We start from the raw sequence: 26,396 nt of genomic DNA, 5'->3' as shown, positions 1-26,396 counted from the left end.
TTAACTACAACTGTAGATATTTTCTGATGGAGAACAGCTGAACAAGAAGGAAAGTGACTGGTGACAAAAACACTTAGTGCTGTCTTCTGAAATACTTTTTGTTTAAAAACAACTCTGAGTGGTTTGAAGTCAAGATTGGATTATTCAGTTTTTCAGCCCCTGTTGAAGTTGGGAACTGCTTTAGGGTCTGATCCAAACCCACCAAACTCTGTAGGATCCCTTCTGATATCAGCAAGCTTTTGTCCTGGTTCTTAGTGCCCATTCTTCCTGTCTTTCCCTTCTATGTATCTTGAAGGCAGCTACGTGCAGTAGCTTTTTAGGATTAAGGTAATGTTACAATGTGAGATGGCCAAGGAGAGATTATTTTAAAAGCTGACTTCTAGATTTGGGTAAAACAATGCATAATATGGTAGAAATGTATCTTCCTGTGGTAATACACATTGTGATGTGGTCCTGCCACAGCATTCTTGCATTGGTGAGTTGTTCAGATGGAGTGTTTCCTTTCAGCTTTTATATTTCTTGAGAGACCAGGATAGTTTTCAAGTTTGATAACTTGGATACCTTAATAGCAGGAATTTTTGCCTAATGCCATACTTCTCAAACACTGGTCTGCAACTTCGTTGCCACTGCAGGGTGTCCTGTAGGGTATGTGGTTTGAAACATGTGATGTTTCTACTGGAAAAGACAAAATTTGCCATATTTTTTGCAAAGTCTGCATCAACAGAATTGACATTCCCATCCTGGTCTGATTTTACTGTGATAAGAGAGTCTGGATATCAATATCTATATCTATCTATATATATGTTTTTCTCTTTTTTTAAGAAGTCTTTGGTTTATATCACTGACACAGCTCCAGCAGATGATTATTTTCTACACTGCTTCAGAAAAACGATTAAAAAAAAAAAGATCCTACCACTTTCATCCAGACATCCTGGAGACACTTATTTGCCAACAGGCTGCTGGAAGTCTGCAGTATTTGGGCTCCTTTAGAGTATCTGACAGTCGGCAGATCCCCAGCAGTGGTGGTTACTGGTATTGCAAGCCAGGTCCAAGCCTTTCCAATTCCTCCCTGTTTCTGGTGATTCAGTCCTTTCCAGTTGTCACCATAGAGAGCCAATATAAACTATGAGCTGCCAAGGAAGAGTACAAATGTAAACACTTCTGAGCTATCTTGAATTTCATGGTTTTTCCCATTTTTCTAGAGTTAAATTCACTTGAAATAACCTGTTTCTGTTCGAGAATGGAGATTCAGAATTGTACCAACTGCTCAGAAGTAAGAACTGAACCTCAACTTGTGGTTAGGATTGTATTTTATTGCTTTGTAGATATTTCTTGAGAGCAGGCACATTCTTAGTAGCTGGGGCTTGGATAAAGTTAGTAAGGTGACATTTGAGAAGATGGTCTTAAAGTCATTCCTTACAGCAGAGTAGCACAGGCTGGTTGAGCCTGTTTTAGCCCACTGGAAATGAGGGAAATTGATTGGGAAAACATTGAATAAATCAACCATGTAATGAAATAAACTTTAATTCCATTTAAGCTTTTTGCTGACCTCAGATGGCAGATGTAGGGGCCCAGTTTCCATCTGGAATTTATAAACCCATGTTTGATGTGAGATGTGGTGAATATTGTTTAAAGGACTTGTGTTTTTACTGCTTGGAATGCTTTTGCTCTGAATAGCATTTCCTTTCCCCTCAAAATGACTGCATGGAAACTTGAGGTAAGATAATACATGCAAGTTCAAATACAGCACATCACAATAAAATACTGATGGCACTTGGACAAGTTTCTGTTGGTATTATCTTATTTAAAAGAACTTCTAATTGCTCTTGTGTTTAGAACAATAGATCTTGCAAGACTTCCTGTAATGAGCAGTAAGAGGCAAATAACTTTGAGTCTTTTAGGAAGCTCCTTCAGTTTCTGAGAAAAGCAAGGATGGTTGATGCTCACATGGCAGATCTCAAAGCAAAATCAGTGTTGCAAAAAGTGTGTTTCCAGAAAAATAAGGGTTGTAGTGCTGATGGGACAGGGATCCATCTAAGATTTCTAAAACTTCAAGGTTAGAAGGAGGCCAAGATGCCTTTGGGAACAGGGAAGAGAACAGGACAGCACATCTCTAAAGCTGAATCCTAATGATATGATAGACCTTGGCTAGTACTGGTTCTTCCTGCAATGTCACCTTGCAGTTATCCATGTGTAGTAACTTCAGTGAGCACTGAGTCCCTGTCCTTGGAAGTCTCTAACTGAAGTGAGCTGGAAGCTTTCTGAGTGATGATTTCAGTGGTGTTTCTGAAATATTGAAAATCTAATGGGAAGGGACTCGTTGCACTCCTGGTATGATGCAGAGGGAAGCCTGGGACTGTCCTCACAGGGACACCATTCCTTGCAAATTGTAAAGGGGGATCTTTTGTTGCAGTTGTTGCCTTAGTATAACATCCTGAAGCCATGGAGTAACTCTGGCTCCTCTGGCCACAGAGGGAAAAGGCTTTTGCATTTGCAGTTAACTGTCACCAGAGTTTCAAGAATTTTCAAACCAGTTGTGGTCAATAATGTTCTGGTTTTATGTGAAATAGCCCTGGAATTTCAGAGACTTGCACTCCAAGCCTGTCATCAGTCTTAAAATTGACATTCAAGATTTTGATTGCTTGTAGTGTGTTTAAAAAAAAAAAGTTGAGTTATGGAGAGTGGCCCATTGCAGGCCTATAATTCAGTAATACATAAGCATGTACTTTGGAGAAAATTGGGAAGAAATACTTACATAGTTCTGTGTTTACAGTTTCCTCATCACATGATTTTTTTTTTTCTCAAGTGCCATCTTCTTCTGAATGACTTGATTGCCAAATCTTTTGTAGTACTCTTCTCTCAACAAACATAGTGTATCCCATAGCTACCCCTGCACACTGCTGCTGCTGGTAACAGATCCTGTTTTCCATTTAATTCTTAATTGCATAAGACATCACGGTTACCTTTGACAGCATAGTTTTCACATAAGAGTGATTTACCTTAAGAAATACAATTACCAGTGAGTGCAAAGGGCATCCTTGAGCGTCCTTCAGCTTGTGAAAGATGTTCCAGGTGGGGGTGATGCTGTGCAGGGTGTGAATACCTGTCTGTGAGGCTTCCCTGAGCTGGTTGGGCTGGTTGGGGGGCATGTGAATTAATGCTGCTGTGTCACCAGGAACTAGTTCAAGCTCCTGTTAAAGGAGCATTTGGGCCATGGGAAATTATCAAGGAAAACATCGAGAATAAGGAGCTGATACCTCATCTGCAGGGTGCAGTTAAGACAGTTACATGTTATCAAGTAATTTTTTTATGCACCCACCTTCCTTGCTGGGAATGTTACCGGGATGCTCAGGGAGGGTCAGCTCTCATTATGAATGTATGCAAATTAAATAAACTGCGGCTGGCAGGGGCAGGTCTGTACAGCAGCAGGTCTGCTGGGGGAGCACAGGCAGGCTCTAATGTGGCCAGTGGGCTGTAATGGAAAGTGGAATTTTCCTCTCTGCCGGCCAGGGCTGAAAGCTCTGCTGTCCCCAGGAACTGAATGGCGAAGTGCTGAATGGCAGTTCATGTCCCAGCACTCTTTGCAAACTGTTGATCATTCTTCCTTTCTTAGGAAACTCCTCATGCGTGACTGCATGGTCTGGTACTTAATAGGTGGCTGGGAATATGAGGGGAAAGAGGGGACAGCCCTTCAGTTTGCTCGGGATGTGTTCTTAATAAATTCTTATTAAATTCTGCTTTTGTTTTCTTTTCAGACTTTGGCGTTAGCGCGTTTCTGGCCACTGGTGGTGACATTACCAGGAATAAAGTCAGGAAAACTTTTGTGGGCACGCCTTGCTGGATGGCACCAGAAGTTATGGAGCAGGTGAATTGTTTTTCCTACTGTCCTCTGAGCTGATCTGCACCTGGAATCCCCTGTTATCAGCAATGGCTATATTTGCTTCAAACTAAGATGATAATTTGGCAGCCTGTAAGGTTTTCCTAAAACCACAGGATTTTCTTCAGTTTGCCTGTTGCAGACAGACTTGTACTGTGGAATACTAAGTGTTCAGTAGATTTTTGCCCAATTGCTTCTCTTCAGGCTCCTGCTTAAGGTGAGATTGAGACAGCTCAGCTGTTGCATAAAGAAGATTAACCTGCCCCTCCCTCTTGCATAAATATGAGGTAGAATATAAATAGTTTCTCGTGTGGTAAATATGCACATTCACAGCTCAGTAACATGCTCTTCTGCATTTGCAAACATCAGTTTAGGGTAGTTAATTGGGACGTGTCAAAGTGGGGAGTTATTACAGGAAAATAACGTGCAGTTGACTTTATTCAGGTATTTAGCTTCTCTTGGCTTGTGAGTATCCAGACTGTAAAAGCTGAGGAATGCTTGCATTTCCCCCTTCCTCCACTGCTCTTTTGGCTCACTAAAAGATGTCGTAGTTCTTCCCCTTGGGTGGAGATGTGACACTTGTTGTCCTCCACTGCTTCTAGACTAAACTTCAGAAGCATTGTCCGTGTGACTTCTGATGAAGGCCACCTGGAAACTCTGTTTACTGTAAAATATCATTGCCCATTTCTGAGCAAGATCCACAAACAAAATTACCTCTCAGTCCTGACAGGGCATTTGCAGTAGCTGTTGATGACATTGATGTTCAGTGCCGTGGGCATTCTGAAAACTATCCCATATTCCCTTAAAATCAGTTTGACTGAGGGCTGGGCTTGGGGTTTTTGACAGGTGTGCTCAGCAGAATTATAACAGACTATAAATGTTTTTCCATTTTTTCTTCCACATTTTTTTTTTAACAAAAATATTTTGGGAAAACATTGTTTTATTAAAGTAATCCCACCTTGTTACTTTTCTCCTTGCTGTTGTTCACAATAAAATATTCTGAAGCTTAAGAGGAACTTGAACAAGATCCCGCTGTATATCTATAAAATGAAGTGAAGGTAAAACTGTGGTAGCACTTTAATACATCCTTTCCTATGTCTAAAACTTCTTGAGGAATGGAGATAACTTCGGAGTAGCTTAAATGTATTATTGATTAAAGGTTTTTTCAGTGTTTGGCCTTTCCAGTGGCTCCCCATGGTGGCACTGAGGGGCCAGTGCATTACAGCACTGCTGCAACATCCTCAGAGTGTAAGTCTAACACTGCAGAAGAAAGACACATTTCCCAAGTCAGGATCTGTCTTTACAGATTTGATTCTGAACTGCTTCACTGTCATATTCTTCTGGATTTTTTAATTTGATGTTGATTTAAAAATAAATAAAAATAGAGTATTTGGTGATTCCAAAGCCAGATCAGAGTTGATATTCTGTCCCTTGATATTCTGTCAGTTGTGTCCTGTGGTGCTGCAGCACTACTGGTGCTGCTCCATCCTCTTTGCAGCTGCAATCCTCAGGACAAAATGGGATAAAAATCCCAAGGAGCGAGCTATAAAGGGGAAATAAAGGTTTCAGTGTCAAAGTGAGGGGTGGTCCCCCACAGATATGTTTCCAGAGGAGACAGGTTGTCTAGGGAGTGCAATACCTCCATCAAGGCTGTGCACATCTAACTGGATGCAAATATCAGATGTTAAAGCAGTATTTTGGATGCTGATGTGAAATCCTTCAGTGACCATTAGATCATCTTGCTGCCTTCCAGCAGGTGTCACCCTGAGCCACTAGATCCAACCGGGAAAAGGGACAAAGGGGTTGCTGTAGGTTGGCCTTAGATATGTAGATATTATCAACCCAATTGCACCTGGTTTGCTTCAGCATCATTGATTTCCTTTACCATGTTAATATGTGATGGCCCAGCGTTGTCTTTTAATGTATGTTCACTTCACAGATTTATGGCAAAAAAAAAAAAAAAGAGAAAAATAGATGTTGTTGATATAAACTAACTGCAGGGTAGTGAGTCATGTGTTGGACAGATGTCAAGATGAACTGCTGTAGACAGTTTTTAACTTAATAGTTTTCACTTGCAAGCAGGATTATGTGAAATAATTCAAAACCCCCCACACAGTTAAAATCCCATTGGGGAATGGGGTTTTGTACAGTGTATTGATGTGCTGCAAGATTAACTGAAAAACAGAGCTAAGAAATGTCCCAAAGTTATTCTTAAAACCTAAAAATAATGTGAGGGGGGAAAAAACCCACCCTTACAGCATATTTCTTCTTGCCCTGTGCTCTTTTAAATTATACTACATATCTGTGCTTGTTTAGTTAACTGACTTGAAACCTGTTCAAAATCATGGCACTCATAAACTGAGGCACTGCAAGAAACATTTCAGACATTTAAGCCTCGTGAAAATGATGCTTACAGTGTTGGAGGCATTACTGCAAGATATAAATTTGTGTTGCTATAGTAAGTTTCAGTTCAGCTACAGTATTACATGACAAATAGTGCAGGAGGGTTTTTTGTTTGTTTGCCAAAATTAAAGATTATCCTAAAGGTAGTTTGGGGAATGTCGTTTGGTTTCCTCACAATGAGTGTCTTTCTTAAGCTCGTTAGGTTAGCTGAGCACAATGTCCCTGTTAGCTTTGCTCTGATTCAGTTCTCCTTTTTCCATAGTCTAATGAGAAGGAATACAAACCATCCTGAGCAACCAAAGTGCTTTGATTTTCATGGCTGCTCTTGAAGTTAGTACATAATGTCTCTCCCCTGCAGCGGAGAAAGCAAGTGCCAAAATATTACCTAATAATAATGAGGAAGTAACTGCTTTGGCATATGAAATATTTTTTCCTACGCAGGAGGGGAAGTAAATGCTATAAATTTTCCTGTGTTTAATGTCAAGTGCAGAAGCTACTGTTAATTAGTGGAGGGAAATATTAGTCTGCAGGCAGGAGCAGGGGGCTTTTACTGAGCTGGTGTGTCCTGAAGTTCCAGGATGGAGCATGTTTGCAGTCAGATTGATTAAGCGGTTGACTAAAAGTGTAGTGAGCCGTGTGTCCCGAGGGGTAGCAGCCTATCTATTAACTATGAGAGTTTCATTATGCTGTTTAATGACTCTCTGTGTCTTTGTGTACAAGTCAGAGCCTGGTTTAACCCAGTGCCCCTTTATGTTCTGCGCATGTAGAGGTTTACAGCAGAGCTGTCTTAGTTGTACACTCTACAACCACGATTTTCCTCAGACTGCCACTTCTAAAACAGCTCCTCAAGGTACAAGAAGCTGAGGGAGAGGAGGGAGAAAGCCTTCCTTTCATCTCTGTGGTGCTGATCTCTCCAAATTTGAGGGGAATGGAAGGAAAGGGTGAAAGGGATTGTAATACAGGACAATAAGAGGCACAGGCTAACATCCTCTTTGTATTTTTCAGGTCAGAGGATATGATTTCAAGGCAGACATCTGGAGCTTTGGGATCACTGCTATCGAGCTGGCTACAGGGGCAGCTCCTTACCATAAATACCCCCCGATGAAGGTGAGCAGGTCTCCAAATACTTGAGCAAGATAAAGCATCAGTGTGTTCTGTGGGTGTTTCCAAGAATTCGGCTGGCATGTTGTATAGAAGAGTTTGTCCTCTCAACTTGCACCTGTGGATCATGATGTTCTTGGATTTATCTGAAGTCACCTTTTAAAAATACACCTCTTAATCAGCATTGCCTGAAACTGCACAGCTTTTACTTAGATCCTGAGTCTCACCATTATTGAGGAAAGTGCTGTGTGTTTTAATCCTGGAACCTCTGAAGGCAGCAGATGTTTTTAGGGCTATAAATAATGATCCAGAATGTGTTATCTGGCATCCAGTGACACTGGGATGGCCAGCCATTCTTTTTCCTGCACTGATAATCCTTTTTGACACCTCTCAGAAATTCTCTTGATACCTCACATGTTCCCAGTTATCCAGAAGAATTTCTAATTTTGTTTAACACCAACAAAGTCTTGTCGTGCAGTACAAAGTACCACATCGGTGTGAAATGGTGTGGTATTGGCAACACTGGTGTTTTATTAAGGTTGAAGTGAAGGAAATGCTTTTTGCTGACACTTCAAAAATCTTTGTCAGATACCTTGAACTTCAGAGTGCCTTATAGTTTGGCTAACTTTCCCTGTTTTCTGACTCCAGAACGAGGAGTTACTTCCAACATGCTGCCCTTTCAGGGGGAGGGTACCTCTTAAAGTTAAGGGCTGACACTCACCAGTTGAGTTCTGAAGCATGCTGTCCTTCTACTGAGCTTTGAGATCTTTTCCTTATCTTCTTTGTGATATCTGATGAAGCCTTGTCTCAATCACAAAACTTTAAGCTCCTTTGGCCCACCCTCTTGAAGGCCACTTTGCTTCTCTTATTGGGAGGAGTGCTCCCTTGGATCAAACACGAGGGGGTGGAGACCCCTTTTGACACCCCCATAGCTTATGCTTAGAGTAATTACCTGGGATATGAAGCCTATGGGTACCAAGTCCCTCTGTTTTTGGCGCTGGGAGAGGGACTTTTGCGTGGTCAGGGGGAAAAGCTTTAAACTAAAAGAGGAGAGATTTAGATTAGATGCGAGGAAGAAATTCTTCCCTGTGAGGGCGATGAGGCATGGAACAGGTTGCCCAGAGGAATTGTGGATGCCACATCCTTGGAAGTGTTCAAGGCCAGGTTGGATGAAGCTTGAAGCAACCTGGGCTAGTGGAAGGTGTCCCTGCCCACGGCAGGGGGATTGGAATTAAGTCCCTTCCAACCCAAATCATTCAATGATACCATGAGACAAACTTTCCTTTTCCAAGTCCTACCTGCTGGAGTGCTGTATGAGTTGTGGGTCACCTCTTCAGGACCTGGGTAAATCCCCTCCCAGTCCACAATTACAATAGCATTTGGAAATCCAGTAACTCCCAGCTCAGAACGGACATATTCTTTAAATGCCAGGACTTTGCACAGGTTTAACTCTTATAAAATTAATTTTAAGACTTGTCATGTCCGTGTAAGGACTGTTGAGTGTAGCTGAGTAGTTCAGAAATGCCATCAAAGTTCCTACAGACTGTGGCAGAGCAGGGAGGAGTTGAGGAAAATGTGTTGCTGGTTTAGCTGTTGCTGCTTTCATTGATATTTCCTTCTGTGCTGTGATTATTGGTAGCATTTTTCAGCAGCTTCTGCAAGTTGTACTTCTGTTTATTGTGGTTTGAATGCCTGGGATGAAGCTTTGAATACCAACATCACCTATTTAGTATCATGTGCTGTATATGGTAGATAAAATTGAGTCCCTAATTCTGTTAGGTTTGGGTTCCAGTTGTGCAGCCTTCAAAGAAGACTTCTCTCTTTTACTTATTGAATGTAATCATACTGCACTGCAGATTAATTTTGTTATGTAGCAAAATTACCCATGCATTAAGTGACCCTCCAAGGAGTGCTGAAAAAAGCAGGGAATTCTGTCATGGACTGTATAATTCCAGCTAGATTGATGGGCTTTTGCTGCCCTAAGCAATATAGCTGTTGAAAGCTATTTAAATATGCTACGTGCTGCTTCCTTTTCTAAAAATAGATATTCATCTGTATGTAGGTGACAAGTGGAAATGGAAATGAGCAATTTTCTTCCTTTCCTTCAGAATATCTAAGTGATGTGAAGGAAATAATCAGTTTGGCTTGATGGGTGCTTATGTGAGAAATGTCTTCACCTGCTGTTGCACTGGTACATGGAAGTAAACCTTTGTATTTTTTTAGGTTGCCTTTCTGCCTTTACATTAATTTGGTTTCTAGCTAAGAAATACCTGCAGGGAGGTATACTGATTCAAATGCCTTGCACAACTGCTCATCTCAAAGGAGGAAAGCTGGTAGATGTTCTGCTCTGCTTGCACCTTTAATCACACTAAACAGGCCTGAAATCACATCCCAACCTTGTGTTTGGCTCACGGGCTCCCCTGTGAGCCAGGAGATGGGATGGGAAAGAGTAACCTAAATTGTTAACACATCCTGGTGGACTCAGATGCTTGATGAAAATGCTTATCTAAAAATACATTTTTCCCAAGATCTGTCTCTAACAAAGGCCAAGAAAAATCTCATTGCCAATAGACATAATTCTTTCAGGTTTTAATGCTGACACTACAAAATGATCCCCCATCTTTGGAAACTGGTGTGCAAGATAAGGAGATGCTGAAGAAGTATGGGAAATCATTTAGGAAGATGATTTCATCGTGCCTACAAAAAGACCCTGAAAAAAGGTAAGAATGGGTGACACCAAAATAAATTTAAAAAAACCCCCAACAAACTCACATACCTCATTGTATTCCCTATTTTTTTGAAGTTGATGCACTCTCTGCCCCTCCAGCCTTTCAGTCACAATGAACACAACAATCTTGCTGTGTGGCAACAAATTCTCTTGGCTGTCCTTATTTTTGTGGATAAATGTCTGGCATGGTGCCTGGCCAGGGCACACATCCCCCATTTGGGTTAATGAGAGTGCATCCCAGTCCACTGTGTGGGCAGGGCTGTTCTCCCCTTGCCACCTCCAGCAGGTGACTGCAGTTCATGTTTTGTTCCCAGTCAAAACTGCTCTGTATTTATAAATTAGAAATTGCAGGTTGGGCAATGTGTGTTTACTTACAAAACTGCGTAAATAAACTTTTTTAAAATTTGCCAGTGCAAAGAAGGCTTTCAGTGTAGTTTTGACTTGTTTAATTACAAGTAATATTTGATTTGGAGGAGAAATTAGGAAAAACACTGGCAAATTTTACCAGCATGTTTTCATCAATGCAGATTGCTTAAGGGACCTGATGACACTTTCAACCTTCCTCGAACAATATCTTGACTACTCAGCGTTGTAGGAAATAGTACTGAGGGGGTGGTGTGTGTGTTGTGTCGTTTTTAATATCTCTTAGGGTTTCTTTTTACCCCCTCCTTTTCCTCCTCAGTAAGCAAACTTAATTCTGGAAAGGAAGAAGTGTTTTCATAAAATAATAATAATGAAGACATTTTTCAGTTCCCTCTCGTGTCAGATCCAGGAGCACAGGCTTCTCACGCATCGTGTGATGCACTTGAAATGCTTAATGAATCCAGTGGAGTGCTTGATAAATGCTGATAGCTGAGGCTTTTTCACAGCATGGTATTTTTTCACCTTTCTAAAGCATATCCTATCCCTGCAGGTTAGGATGTGTGCTGATCAGATTATACATAATCACTCTGGATCGTGGCACACCCCTTCTCTCTCCCCAAGAACCACTAACAGCCACTGGCATCATCCTGACTCTGGGAGCAGGAGGCATATTCCGTGGGTTCTCAAAGAGGAGAATTTAGTGCAGTTGCTTTTTAATAATTTTAGGGACTCCCTTGCTATAAAATGACTGTTTTTTGTTAGAGTAGTCTGAGATGAAATAAACCCTGAGATGAATGGCCTTTGCAAGTTACTCATTAAACTCTGTTACTGTTTAAGCACCGTTTGCAGTGTGGGAAATGCTCTAAGCTGCTACCTTCTCATTTGGGCTTGAATCTTTAGAAAACTCCTCCTAAACTGACCAAGGGGTGTCTCTTACTTTCCAGTACTTATTCCAAAGTTTGACTTAAAGGAGAAAACAGTTTGTAATTGTTTGTCTAGTCCAATATTTGTAATTTGTCTATTCCAATAGACAAAGATTGATCATCCTGTCTGTGTTTAATAGAACTAATTACACACATTTAATCAAGTACCTCTGAAATAGCTGTTACTCACACACAGTGAGTGCTGCACTCCTGTAGTAGGTGATGATTCTGTGATTCAATTTTGAGCAGATTGTGTCTGTGATCCTGTTCTTAACTAAGAGTCTCAAGCTCAGCATCAAAAAGGGGGCAACTTCTCCCCCCCAGTCCCAAGTAACTAATTGCTTTGGAACAGAATAGGCTTTGGTCAGAATACACTGAGTGTTTAAAAGACTGCTGGTGTTATAAAATTCACTTGGAATGCATTGACTAATTTTTAGGGAATTGTGCAGGAGAAGCTGATGCCCTTAAGAGATGCCATGTTACAAGAAGCTGCAGCAACCTGGAAGACCGTTGTGTTGAAAGGGAGCACTTATAATTGTCTTTTCTGCATCTGTTTTTATTGACAGACCCACAGCAGCAGAACTCTTAAGACACAAATTTTTCACGAAAGCAAAGGTAAGGACACAGTTCCTAAACTGATCTGTGGAGAGGACTTTTCAGAAGCATGATAGGTGTGGTGACAGCTTTGTTGGCAAGAGTGTGGGCTGTTTCACTCGGGGCCAGCATAGCTGAGTGAGTTGAATGGGTCATTGTGAAGGAACAGAATGAAACCCCCCTTCTGTACCTCCTGTGTGTGCTGTCATTAAGAGAAATTATCTAGAAATTTTTCAGCATTTAAATGTCTTTCAGTTTGCCTTTTGGGTTTGTTCTTCTCTTGTAATGGTTCCATTCTGGCTGCCTGTCCAACCATAAAGGTCTCTGTGGCAGCGAGTGTAACTTATATTTTAATAAACTCTATAATTAGTCTGTATGCAAAGGGGTGAATGAGGCCCACTGTGCCAGGACTACCTAAATCTATTTCACCCTGTGTTGCCATATGGAAAGCGAGGATCCTGTGATACAAAACAGTAGGAAACTCCCGTTTCTAGCCTTGAAGTGAACTGCCAGCAAGCATTATGTAATTACTGCCTGGAGATTACTGCGTATGCAATGTGCAGGGTCTTATTGAGGGAGACAGGAATAATACAAGGCAGAATTTGTATTTTCATGGGCCTGAGGAAATATTTTCTGTTTCCTTATTTTTTCTGTGGCATGTTTGTGATCAAAATGCACAGGGTTTGTAGCAGAATACAGATTAAACTGTCAAAAAGAGATTTGGTGCTTGGGATAGCGCGGCTGCATCACCAATTAATCAAAGTAGTTTTCAACTCCCAGATTAAGATGCTTAAGTGGAAGTGGCCAATCCAGATATCTGTTCAGGAGCTGGATGTTCTATTAAAGCTGACAGAAATCCAACAGGTGCAACCAAGGGAAGGTTGCACTTCCTCCTCATGAGAGGAAGTGGAGAGGTGGGCACCGATCTCCTTAGTGACCAGTGGCAGGACCCGAGGGAAAAGCACGGAGCTGCATCAGGGGAGGTTTGGGTTGGATATTAGGAAGAAGGTTCTTCACCCAGAGGGTGGCTGGACATTGGAACAGGCTCCCCATGCCAGTGGTCATGGCAGCAAGCCTGACAGAGGGCAAGAAGTGTTTGGACAACACTCTCAGGCATGTTGGAGGGATTCTTGGGGCTGTCCTATGCAGGGCCAGGAGTTGATGATCCCTGCCTGTCCCTTCATTCTCAGGGTATTCTGTGATTTGATAATTCTGTGAACTAAGGAAGTCTAGAGATTGATCCAGTTTATTAAATGTAGCAGTTTGCTTTAGGGCACGTTTAATTGATGTCTGGGCTCTTGACAATATTAACTGGGTTTTCACTGTCTGTGGTGGGATTTTAGACATCTGTATGCTGGATGCACACTTGGTGTCCAAAGTGACAAGATGGCTTACACATTGCTGACCTTTCCCTGTTTTGTTATGTGAGTTCTGGATCACATTACACTTCATTGTGTGTTAAATCTCCTTTGTGCTTTCATTAAGCTGCTGTAGAGTAACATATTAGCATGTGTGGTGATAGAAAATTAACATTATTGTAAATGAGGCAGTACTTAACCCGGCATCTGAAGTGAAAACGTGTTCCAGTTCACACTTAGGGTTCAATTACTGACATACATCAGCCACTGCCAAGCTGACAGCTGGAACTTGAGGGCTGAAGAATCCAACTTCTACACATCTATATTGAGTCATATATTTAAATGCAGTTTATGTTATGTGAAAGTATGGTTTGATAATGCTGAGAGCCACTTATCAGGAATGACAGCATGTGTCTTGAGACTCCCCATCCTGCCTGCAAGCAACCACTGCAGGGGAGTTTTGGGAGCACTGCATGGCCAGAGACAACAGGGCTTTCCAGCCTCACTCGTGTGCTGTGGAATACCCAGCTAAATCCCAGTGCCAGTGCCACAGTGTCTACCTGGCTTCTCCTACCTCCTCTCCATCCTGAAGTTTGGCCCTGCAGTCCAGCAGTCAGAAAATTATACTACCAGGAACCCACATTCCAGTCTGGAGCATCTTGCTGAAGAGGAAGTTTAATACAATAAAGCATCACAGCAGTTTCCCAATACTTAATCTGTCATGATCGCTGCATTGACTTCCTCTCTAAACATAAATGCTGTACATTTTTTCATCCACTTTCAATATTGCTGCCCTAATTCCTTGATCTTACTACTCCAGCATAAAGGGATTCCTGCATCCCAGCCTGCCTGACATCTGAGGTTTGCCTTTGACAGTTGGACAGGCATAAATTTAGGAGTAAGATAAAGTAAAGGGGTTGGATCCAGGTGGTGTAGTATCTGCTGGTGGAAGAATGCCAAATGCCTCAGCAGGGTGTCAGATGCTGCAGTATAATAAGTGTATTTCCCAGTAAATCATAATAATATCCAACTCCTCAGTTGTTAATTCCATATCACTTTGCAAAGGGAAAGTGTCACTGCTACCTGAAAAGATATTTAGGATGAAACTTCATATACTGTAGTTGAGAGTAAGGAAGTAGTTAGTATGGGGGTGAAACACGTGAAGCACTTTCTGCTAGAAATAGCTTAACAGTTACTTTATCAGAGACACTGAAGGAATCAAAGGGCATTTTCAGCAAAGCAAATGTTTGGTATTTTTTTCTTCTGCAGAATAAAGAATTTTTGCAAGAGAAGATGTTGCAGAGAGCACCAACAATCACTGAAAGATCCAAAAAGGTACTGAAAACCTCCCGGGCTCTTGCTGTTACTGTTGTACTAGTAATTTAGGTTTGCATTCATATTTTTAATGATAATTAGTGTAGTACAGCATTTTCTAGATACAAAACTAGACATTTCAATAAAATACTCAGGTACCCTGGCAGGTGATGCAACCTGAAGATGCTCTGGTGCTGTACCTCCTAAAAAAAGACCAACTGTAGAAACTCTTTGCTTGATACAAGCTCTTTGTCTTTGTTCTGAGCAGGTCCGGAGGGTCCCAGGCTCCAGTGGGCGTCTTCATAAGACTGAAGATGGTGGCTGGGAATGGAGTGATGATGAACTAGATGAAGAAAGTGAGGAAGGCAGAGCAGCAATTTCACAGCTCAGGGTGAGTCCTCAAGCTTCACTGTCTCTGTTTTGTTTTCCACTTGTAGTATGTCTAAATATATTTGGGAAGCACGTGGTCTGAAGTGTGATACACAGCAAATTATAATCCCTGCCTTGGAGTTTGGAGCTGAAGCAGAAAAAGCAGACTGAAGGTTGAAGAAATTGTATTGATCTTTTCTGTCATCGTTGTGGGGCACAGCTGGTCTCATCCAGGGATGTTCAGTGTGATTGGAAATGTGCATTCTCACATTGCTCTGCTCCCAGCTCAGCATACTAATTCACTGGAGCTAGGATATTCCCTTTAAGGGTGCTGACTATTTGAGATGCTTTCTTCTGGAGATGTCAGGAGAGGTTTTGTCCTGCTGCCCTCTCCAGGATGGAGCTAAAATCAATAGGGCCTGTGCTTATGGCACACAAGGTTACATCCCCTCAGTTACACCGAGATCGATTAGTCCTGGTAGAAAACCTTACAGCATCCCTGAAGTCACAGGAGTGATTGGTCCAGCACTTGAAAATACTCAAAAAATCACCACTTTCCCCTCTCCCAGCACGTGCACAAAGCCCCTCAAACCCAGACTAATCCCCAGGAGCACAGAGGAGTAATGCATAATGATCAGCTAAAAGATTGCAATGAATTTTCAGGCTGTCTTCCCCCAGCAGTCAGCAGTGTGGGTTTTGACTGTAATGGTTTGCCTGGTCCCTTTTCACTACAGCAGGTGGTGTGAAGTAAACCCTGTGTTTTAATCATCCTGTAATTGAATTAGTGAGACAGTGAAGGATTTTTAGAGGAAGCTTTTCGGTGTGAAAGGGAAAAAGAGCCCCCAGTATTGGTTTGAAGCATTTATTCCTTTACAAATTTTTTAATTTCTCTTTCATTAGTCTTCCTTCTGCAAGTGTTTTGAATAGGCACTTAAATATTAAATGCAGGATTTTGCATCTTTTTAGCATCTTTTGAAATGCTTGGGTTTTTAAAAGCCACTACTAATATAGTAATTCCATTCTTTGTGACAACAATTATCATGACTTTTTAAAGAGCTTGCTGTGTCCAGCTTCATATTACACAGTCAAGGAAGATCTTGGTACCAGGTGGCTACTGCTTTGGTGCTTTATAAGCTGAATTCTTCTAAATTGCTTTTGTAGGTTTAAATATGATCAAATTTTAGGAGGCAATACTGTAAGAGACCCTAATTCTCTTTCAGAGATTACTTAGAACTTGTTGTATCTTGTCTCTAAGCTCAGGGTACTATGACTTAAGCCTGTTTACTGTGTTTTGAACAGTACTTACTTGTTTCATTCCTCTTAGGCAGAAAGAAGCAGATTGACACACATGTTTACAAGCTCCTTTACAAGCCAGTTTTTTCTTGATGCTTTGGCATATTTCCTTGTGCTGCTGTCTGTTCTGGTTGCTCTAATTTGGGCTGTGCTTGGCCTTTTTACTTGTAGTCTCCTGTTCAGCAATCCTTTAGGGGGGTGTTGGTGTAGGAGGTCTTGAGTTACCTGAATGTAGATATATATTACCATTCTGAAGGCACCCCATGTATATATACCACAGAACTTTGGGAAACCCATATGTTACAGGATATCAGGAAGGGCACCTTGGCATCTTAAACCTCACTGCATGTCTGCCTGGGTACTTGAATTGATCCCTTTTCAAGCAATTCTAAAACTTGTATATACAAACTTCCGATTTTTGCCATGAATATGGTGGTGCTATTGAGGACTGGTGTTTATCTTGTGTTTTTGGCCATATTTCAAACACAGGGTGTAAAGTCCTCCTGTCTGTAAATCCCTCTGCAATTTCAACTAAGTTGTTAGATAGAATAACTTGTGTTAACTAGGTGTCACCTTTTATTCCTGCCCATTGCAATGGGGGTGGAGTAGATGCTCTTTAAAGGTCTTTTCCAACTCAAACGATTTTGTGATTCTGTGATTCCATCTGTACCTCTATTTTATTGCTGTCAACCTTAAAGTGAGGCCTTGCAGACTGACTTAACTTGCCAAAATACTGAAGTATTAACCTTCATAAAAGCATCTACATAAATGGAAAGTGTTTGTATTTTTTACTTGTTTCCACTTTACAGAAAACATAGGGTGAATTTAATGTGGACAAACATGGATTTTACAAGTCTCTTGCTAGGTCTGCACCTGAAAGCAGACAAATATTTATTATGCTCAGACCCAGAAGTATCTCTTCAATTCATTAAATATGGTGACTCGTTGGCTCAGCATTACCTTTTGAATATAAAGACTTACTGAAGTTCCTCTCTGCATTTAAAACCTTGAATTCAAATTAAAGCAAATTAAAGCAGTTGTGCTCTGCAGGCTCTTAAATCGTTCACGTTCTTTTGCCCAATAAATCTGTGCACTGGGTGAGTTGTGTGGTCACATTTTACTGCTTACTCACATCATTGATTACACAGGCAAAAATTAGTTAGAACTAACCCCCCAAGTCATCTTATTCATGCCTTTTAATGTTTGTCCTGTTTTCTTTCTGTCCATGTTTTTCATAAAATCGTAGAGTTGTTAAGGTTGAAAAAGACCTCCAGGGTTGTCAAGTCCAACTGTTCACGCAGAACCACCATGTTCACCTCTAAACTCTGTCCCCAGGTGCCACATCTACATGTTTTCTGAACGCTTCCAGGGATGGTGACTCTACCACTTCCCTTGGCAGCCTGTCCCGATGTCTGGCCACCTTATCAGTGAAAAAATGTTTCCTAACAGCCAATTTAAACATTCCTTGGTGTAATTTGAGGCCATTTCCTTTGTGTTATCTCTTGTTACCTGGGAGAAGAGACTGACCCCCACCTGGCTACAACCTCCTTTCAGGCAGTTGTAGAGAACAACAAAGTCTCTTCTGACCCTCCTTTTCTCCAGGCTAAACACCCCCAGCTCCCTCAGCTTCTTCTCATAGGACATCTGCTCCAGACCCTTCCCTAGCTCTGTTGCCCTTCTTTGGACCTGCTCCAGCACCCCACTGTCCTTCTTCTAGTGAGGGACCCAAAACTGAACACAGGAGTCAAGGTGCAGACTCATCAGTGCCCAGCACAGGGGGACAACCCCTGCCCTGATCCTGCTGGACACACTGTTGGTGACACAGGCCACGTGCCATTGGCTTTCTTGACCACCTGGGCACACACTGGCTCATGTTCAACCAGCTCTCAACACTTCTGGTTGTCATTTATCTGGGTTAGCTGTTAGCTGAGGGACAGGGCCTGTGTTTCCTTACTTGTCTGTACAGTGTTTAGCACACTGTGATCTCTCAGACAAGTTCCTTTTACGTAATTCCTTGAGGCATCCAGGTACTCTTGGATATGAGCTTTGTGCCTGAAAGAAAAGCACAGCAGCTGTGGCCTGCAGATGTGGAGCATGGCTGTTTCTCTGGGAGCAATGCCACGTTTTTCATCTTGCCTGGTAACTGTCAAGTGAAGGCTGAGCACACTGAGATGGATTTCAGGCTTTACCTTTCCAGCTGCATGACTTTTTTCCTGACACTGCCTGCACACAATCATCGTGAGGGAAATGTTCCTTCTCCTCCTGTCCAGAGGGCTTTTGGCAATTTGCTGTTCTGAGAATAAGACTTTTTAACCTTTTCTCATGAGAAGCTTCTGAGTAATATGTTACAGATTGCTCTGATCCGCGCTTGGTGAGGTAGTGGCTTTGATTACTGCACAGACTGGCTCAGGGTAGTGGCATGATGAGGCTTAATGTTCTGCTCCTGAGCTTCTACTGTCCAAATAGCAACCTGTCTGTTAGACCATTGTGTGGAGAAAGGAACACCTATTTTATTAATCCCAGCATGGACCAAACCATCCTGCATATCTCCATATAATAATTGGACCTGTTGGAAGCCTCAGCTTCTCTTAATTGCAGAGCTTCCCTGCTTGGCAATTCCTTACTGCTCATGTGAAACACCTAATGCTGTTATCTTTGTTTTACTGATAAGCAAAGGTTGGTCACATTACTCTGACTGCACTTTCTCCTTTGTTCCACTGATCTCTTTGTTTCACTGCTGAACTCTGCACACCTGTCAGTTCTCTGCTTTCTCTCACAAAGAGCTACAGCATAATGTAGAGTCCAAGGGCAGGGAGAGCAGGCCAGGGATTTCCTTCTATAAAGCAGCATAACCAAGGCTGATTCCCCCCTCCCACCCCACAAAGGTTTTATATGTTTTAAGCAAGTTGGTTTGCAAACTACTTCTCTAAGTATACAAAGAGGATTTGTTTTCTAGCAGAATTCTGCCAGGCAGATTTGTGTGGCTTATCGTTTTCTGCCAGACTTGGGTAGCTTAAAATGGATTTTGCCATCTTGGTGCATAAGTAATTTGATCCAATCTGAGTGATCTTCCAGAGTCCTGGATTTTGCTAATGGGTAACAATGATAGCAGCTTAGGGTGTCATGTGCCAGCGTGGAAGTATCAATTGCAAATTCTGAAACATTGACTGTGTTTCTGGGTGGAGCAACATCACAACAAATTGTGTGGTATTCGTTTTATTGTGCTTCCTAATACACGTATTTAATCCCAAACAGTTATGTAGGTTTCTCACAGTCAGTATGGTTCTCACAAGTCCTAGTCAATAGGTTTCACTTTCATTGAAGCACTGACAGTTTTTTCTCTGTTTTTCAGTCTCCCAGAGTGAAAGAACCTGTACAGAATTCCGAGGTAAGTTGAATAGACAGTGGCTTCCTGAAATGATGACTCCTAGTTATTGCTTTTGTTTCAAGGAACATGCTTTATTAGCCTTTGAAAGCAATACTGTGTGAAGTAGAAGCTGGTGTATCTAGCTGAGCTCTGTTTGAAGAGCTCCCTATAAAAGGAATTCTTGGCTGTGTAATGCCAAGAGCTCTTCCTGGAGTTTGGTGTATGTCTTGTCTACTTTATTTGCTATGGCAAAAGTCAGTATATTTTAAGGTAATGAATTGGCCACAAGAATAATTAAAGCAAAACAGCTATGTTTCCATTTCCTCTTTTAAAAAAACCCAACACAAACTCAACAGAACACAACTTTGAGATTTCTCATTTGCATAGTCAAATTCTCTAGTTTGGAACCAGAGAACTCAGAATCTACTCAGAACTGTGAAAGGAATCTGTAGTTATATTTGATAGCAAACAAGGCTTCAGTTGCAATTTGTAGTTTTCCTTCAGTTCTGAACTGTTTCTTGCGTTAGGAATGTTGGTATATCTTATCTCTCAGTGATAGGGACTGCTTATCTTCCAGAGACTGTGCTATGTCTGTCTTTTCCCTACCTGTGTGGAAAGATAAACAGAGCTGTCTCCTAGAAATTCATCTTGTTTTGGGCTCTCCTGTTCTTCCTTCGTTTCCCAGAAATGTTTATAGAGGAAGATCTTAAAAAACACTATAGTTCTGGCACTGTAATTTGACATAAATTCTAAATTCAAAGAAAAAACTGAAAACCAGAATCCCTTTGGGATGAATTTTCCCATTGTAACACATCCTTTAATATATATTGTGATTTGGAGGTCTCCTACCAAAGTTTTCAACAATCAAGGTGATTTATATTTCCTACAACCCGTCAGAGTAAGCTGAGGGGCACACTGAAGTGCCAGCAAGCTGACAGTTCCTTGGCTCCAGTGCCAAAATCGTTTTCTCTGTTCTGAATAACCAGAGGTAAAAAAGATTGAACTTTCATTTACCTCTTTTCCCTACACTCAAATTAATTTTTTTTAATTTGTTTTTTCCCCCAAGAGGTTGACTTTATTAAAGTCCAATCCTAAACCTTGTGTGGTGTGTTTTGAAGAACGCTGAATTCACTTTTCATTGAATATCCAGATTGCTCTGACTCTGACTTTTGTGAATGGATCAGTTGTCGATAGTTATCTTACTGCTTTGCTAGGTTTTGTTCTCTGAAGGGAAAGACAAGTCAAAGCAGGGTTTTTCTGCTGTGACAGCATGGCTGCTTGGAACTGTAAGTAGGACTCGGATTCCGAGAAAGAGGGAAACTGGAGGATAGGGTGCTTTCGTCCAACCTGGGATATGATCTGTGTGCATCCAGCCTTGCCACAGAGTGTAATTTTTGTCCAAGATCCACGCTCATGCTGGTATCTTGGTTTCTTATCCTTCTTTACAGATGGGTAAAACTTGCAAATGTCAGGACACATTAAACCCCTTGAATGCCAGCTTGGGATCAGCATTAGCATCCTGGAGGCCTGGGAATGCCCCTGGCATTGAACTTCTCTAAGTGATTTATGTGGCGAACAAGCATTTCTGGGAAAGCTGGTGCTTGAGTCAGAACTCTTGGGTTCCTTTTCTCATTAAAACTCCTTTTTACTTGCAGCTCTTTCCGTCAGCTGAGCCTCCAGGTCCTTCACTCAATGCTCCAGCACAGGCACCTACTCAACTACCTCAGGCTGCAGGACAAGCACCTGCACAACCTCAAACTGCTGTACCTCCACCTAGTCAGGCTCCTCCAGCAGCCCCAGCAGCAGCTCCAGCAGCAGCTCCAGCAGCAGCCCCAGCAGCAGCCCCAGCAGCAGCCCAGGTAAGAGCAGAAGCCCTTCCTACCACCTTTCAGGTGCACTTAGCTGTTCTGTTCCAGACATGCTAGAATGATCTGAAGCCATGGAAGCTTCTTGTCTGAAGCTGATTTAGTGCTGCAGTTTCTGCACAAGGACAGCTGGTGCTTGCAAAAGGAAGATGGTCAGTGTGGGTGTGGCAGTTTTTCATTATTCTTCTGTGGGTGAGCAGTGACTTTTTATGCTGTTCAGGGAGTAGACTCTGGCTTGAGGCAAGGTCAAAGGTAAGAAAAAAAAGATAGTCTCATTTAAGTGGAAGCTGCTTGTTCCTGGTATTTAAGGTGAAGCACAAACAGACTCTGTGTCTCAACACCACTGGCACCTGTGGGTAAAAGTGGAGAGAAAAGTGAGGGAGAAACTAGGACCTCAGTTCTCCAAAATGATCAGAGAAAAATGACCAACCCAAATAATTTCTGAGACACTTAGAACATGTCTTGTGGCTTGCTGGAGTAAAGCACTGCAGAGCTTGCTTGGCTTCTGAGTGATGGCACATGTTTTATAAAAGACACTGATGTTCATACTTGTTGGAGTTGTTTGTTCATTTCTTGTGGGGAGAGCCTGTCCCTTTGGGGTGGGGCCATCAGCCTTTGGCAGACCCAAAGAGAAGAGACTTGACAGTGCTGATCAGAGAAATAAATCTTAGATTTACTTCTTCCTGTGTTTCATTAACTTTATTTTAAAGAATGTAGAAAGTGTCATATATCACTGCAGTCAGATCTGTTAGGAAGAAATTCTTTACTGTGAGGGTGGTGAGGCACTGGCACAGGTTGCCTAGAGGGGTTGTGTACTCCGTATCCCTGGAATTGTTCAAGACCTGATTGGATGGGGTTTGGGCTTGGAGCAGCCTGCTCTATTGGAAGGCATCCCTGCCCCTGGCAAAGGGGTTGGAACTAAATGATATTCAAGATCCCTTTTAACCCAAACCACTCTGTGATTCTGTGTTCCTGATTACAAACCCATTAAAGACAATCCATTAGCCATTACACAGAAACAGTGGAGTTGTGGCCTGACACATTCTACGTTATTCAATATAGCCAAGCTTTAATACTTAAATTAAAGCCCTTCAGATATCCTGAAAAAAGTCCACTGTTTAATCCCTGAATTTAATGCAGCAGTTGAAACACCAACAGCAGTGAAGGCTGGGACCCTCAGTAAAATGAAGCAGCAGTGGTGGTCTTGCTGACAGTGTTTTGATTTGCACTAGCAGTGTGTCTTCCTCCCTGCCACTGGTGCTCAATAGCTTGTTTGTTGGTAGCTTGTCCTAAGATAAACTTCATGAACTTGTGTCAGTGAGTTCTTCTTTATAGCTCTTAGTATCACTGTGCTTTTTTTATACCTCTTTATTGTCAATAGGTTCTTCTTTACAGCTCTTTATGTCAGTGTGTTATTCTTTATGGCTCCTCTGGTTCTTGTCGCTCGCTGGTTACTGTTTTGCAGAGCTCTGGGCTTCTCCATGAACCCTTGTTTGTTTTCACTGACCTGATAAAGCTTCAACAGAAACCAGGTTGTGATCAGAAGCCCTGAGCTGCATTGCTGGCCCAAGAGCACCGTGGAGTAAAATACTTGAAAAAGCAAGTGATCTAGATGAAAAAAAACTTGGTCAAGACTTCTGTGCTTAAATTATCAGACTGGTGTTGTGTCTGTCTTGTTACTGCAGTTGTAAAATCCCTGCCTGAGCATGTGCAGGTGACTTGTGCAATTGGGAGAGTGACCAACCCTTCTCTGTTTTGTTTCACTTTTTTGGTGGATGTTGATTAACAATTAGTCCTTTACTGGAACTGTCATAAGTGCTGTAAAGATCGGCAACTCCTGGATCTTTCCTACTGCTGCTGACCAATATAAAATGCTTTGATTGCACATTCCAAATGTAATTATTCAGATGTAATTTAGAAGCGAGAATAGGCAGCTATAAAATTGCTGCTAGATGCTCTTAAAGGCTTTGGTTTCACAAAAAAAAAAGTAACTGAGAGTTATGCTAATCTGGCAATTAAATTATTTCCTAGGTACTCTTCACAATTATATCAGGTTTTTAAATCAGATGTTTGGGGCAGGGTTTAAAACACAGGAGGTCTTGAAATAACCAAAAGCTTTAAGTTTTAATGCAAAGCAATCTTTTTACAATTAGCACTTCTGTAGTCTCCTACCCTTTTGTCATTTCTCAAAGTTCTGTAGCTTTTGTTCTTTTCAGGACTACTGCAGAGACCCTCCTTGGATACTATTTGTGTGAAGTTCTCTTGTTTCATTAGTCTCTCTTTATTTTCACTGTAGTGATTCCAACAGCGAGTTAAACTTTTATTTTTATCTGTAGTTGATCAAGGTTATCTCTAGTTTTAAAACCAGAGCCAGGAATTGTTAATCTGCTTTAAAATGATGTAATTCTATTGCAGGCCCCACCTGCAGCTGCTGCAGCTCCGGTACAGGAAGACACAAAAGTCCCCATCAGCCTTGTACTAAGGTTAAGGTAAGGACCCAAAACTGGCCTGTTCTGTCAAAGCAAGCCTGTGTGCAGAGGGACACTGGCAGCCTTTTGTACCTGTTAATTAATAGAGTGGTGGTTATATGTTGTCTCAGCTTGGATTTCAACCGCTCTTCTGAAACCAGGACCCAGAAAAGCAGTTTATCACAGCCACTTCAGTTTGGCAAAACCTGTAGTGTGGAAGAGGTTTTGGTATTTGTATAAAAATTGCTAAACTAATGGGGTGGAAAGGAGGGATTAGCTGGGTTCCTGTGATAAACAAAGTCTTGAGTTTCTATAAGTTTCAAATAATAGTTTATTATATGGTAAAAGCAAGCAGCCAGCTGGGTGACAGAAGTGGGACCAGTTTCCCAAATCTGCACACCCCTACTACAGGGTACATTTAGTATTTATCTTAACTACTTCATGCATATTAATTATATCATATGCATTCTACAGGTTTTTGCTAAGTATTTAATATATGGGTTTTCTTACAGCTAAAGCTAAATGTTTATTGCTCCAACCAGTCATAATTCCCGTATTCTTGGGCAAACAGGCACCTAAAAGATTTAAAGTTCTACTATATTTTATTCTTAGGATAGTAAGGAGGTTTTAGGCCTCTTGACCTTGTAAGGGTCTATTTTATTTCTTTATGGGGGCGTAATTAAGTTTTACAATCCATTTGTTTTATTTTGATGTAATCACCCATTTGTTTCATGAATCACAATTATTTATATATCACAGTTCCCTCCCCTTTTTTATTATTAACTTATTGATTCGTGACTTTTTGATTTTTATAATATCAACTTTGTATATTTTGTCTTAGTTATTGTATACAGTAATAGAGTCAAAGGTTTCAAAAATGTCTTTAAGTGTCCATTCGTCAGTTTATGTCTTAATTTTATTTTAAATTTTCTGTTGGCGATGTTGTCTACGCAGATCTTGGCATTTTCTTGACTTTGGTGTAATGTATTTCAGGAAGTTGCCTTTTTTAATTTTGATTGCAGTTTGTGTAATTAGCATCACTTGATATAGATTTTTCACTGTGGCTCCAGGGGTTCACCTGTAAAAGATCTTACATATGTATAATCTCTAGGTACAACATTATGAATTGGCCTCTCGAGGTTACAAGCTTGTTTAGAGGATTAGCTCTTTAACATTTTTAACTTGTTTTTATAAATGTACAATATAATTTTTTAATAGTACTTTTATCATGTTTCTGGCTACATTAGTTTGACAAGGATACACCTCAGGTCAACCTGAAAAAGTGTCAGTGAGAACAAGCAAATATCTATACCCCCCTTTTTCAGGGTAGTTCTAAAAATCGATTTGCCATTTCTGTCTTGGATAATTATTTTTTCTATTTGTCTTAGTTGAATTTTACTGCGTGTCTCCTGTCTCACAATGGTATAGAGATTTCATGTTACTATATTTTGGCCTAGATATTTGTATAGAGCTTCTGCTCCTAATGTGTTTTCTTGTGTTCTGTTATGATAAGTGTTCATAAAATAGAAGAGGATATTACTAACTTACCCTGTGGTGTCTTGGCCCATTTGTTTTTCTTCTATTTTTCCTCTTAAATTCTGGATTAACTTTCAGTCTTCTTTAGAGTATCTAGGCTCTGTCTTTGACTACTGAATTTGAATTTTACCGTCAGGGATCAAATACTGGATTTTGCTTTCTTCTTCTTTTACTGCCCTTTTTGCCTCCGATCATTCATGGCATTTCTTCTTTCAAGGCCAGTAACACCCTTTTTTGGTGAGCCTTTCAATGCATAATAGCAACTTTTCTGGCAACTGAAGTGTTATAATCTGTTTTTTGAGTTAAGGTATTGACAGGGAGGGCTCTTGCCTTTATTGCTTCATTTATCGTGGTTATTGCATATCTAGCTTTACGTCCTCTTCTCTAGACGAAATTTTTTCTGTGAACCAGAAGTCTTTAGCATCTTTCAGGGGGTTCTTCTTTCAAGTCTGTTCGGCTGGAATACGTTGCTCTTATTGTCTCTAAGCAGTCATGTGCAACTGTATTTTTGGTGGCTTCTTGAAGAAAAAGATGGATTGATTATTTTGGTCAATCAGTGTGGCTTGGTATTTCAGAAAGCGCTGAGGTGAAAGCCAGTGATTTAAATCAAGGGCTGGAGCCCTCATCAGTTTTGTTTTAGCTTATGAAAAGCTTTATCAGTTTCTTTACCCCAAGTGAGTATGTTGGACTCACCTTTATGAGTTCACACAGGGGCTCCACCAGAAGTCCACAGCTGTAGATCTACAAACGACATTATTCGGTCCCTCCGAGCAATGTTTGGAGCTCTTCCTTCTCCTGTGGCCGAGGAGTCCAGCAGACAGCTTCTGTCTTTGCTGT

At 41.2% G+C, this 26,396-nt stretch overlaps 1 protein-coding gene across 2 annotated transcripts in view; it reads left to right on the top strand.

The window, feature by feature from the left end:
- Window positions 1–26,396, top strand: part of OXSR1 (oxidative stress responsive kinase 1) — a 97,550-nt gene that overhangs the window by 60,928 nt on the left and 10,226 nt on the right. The window contains exons 6-15 of one of the 2 annotated variants that reach the window (XM_027660609.1): window positions 3,756–3,865; window positions 7,286–7,387; window positions 9,968–10,101; window positions 11,962–12,010; window positions 14,617–14,682; window positions 14,930–15,052; window positions 19,676–19,711; window positions 20,905–20,976; window positions 21,346–21,549; window positions 23,971–24,044. In XM_027660609.1, the coding sequence (XP_027516410.1) occupies window positions 3,756–3,865; window positions 7,286–7,387; window positions 9,968–10,101; window positions 11,962–12,010; window positions 14,617–14,682; window positions 14,930–15,052; window positions 19,676–19,711; window positions 20,905–20,976; window positions 21,346–21,549; window positions 23,971–24,044 (970 nt within the window). The remainder of the gene's footprint in view (window positions 1–3,755; window positions 3,866–7,285; window positions 7,388–9,967; window positions 10,102–11,961; window positions 12,011–14,616; window positions 14,683–14,929; window positions 15,053–19,675; window positions 19,712–20,904; window positions 20,977–21,345; window positions 21,550–23,970; window positions 24,045–26,396) is intronic. The other variant, XM_027660610.1, reaches the window with a different exon arrangement.

Source organism: Corapipo altera, unplaced genomic scaffold (genome assembly GCF_003945725.1).
Source record: "Corapipo altera isolate COAL_440 unplaced genomic scaffold, ASM394572v1 126, whole genome shotgun sequence".
Lineage (NCBI taxonomy): Eukaryota > Metazoa > Chordata > Aves > Passeriformes > Pipridae > Corapipo > Corapipo altera.
The sequence above is the reverse complement of the archived record's forward strand: the minus strand, read 5'-3'. Positions and strand labels throughout refer to the sequence as shown.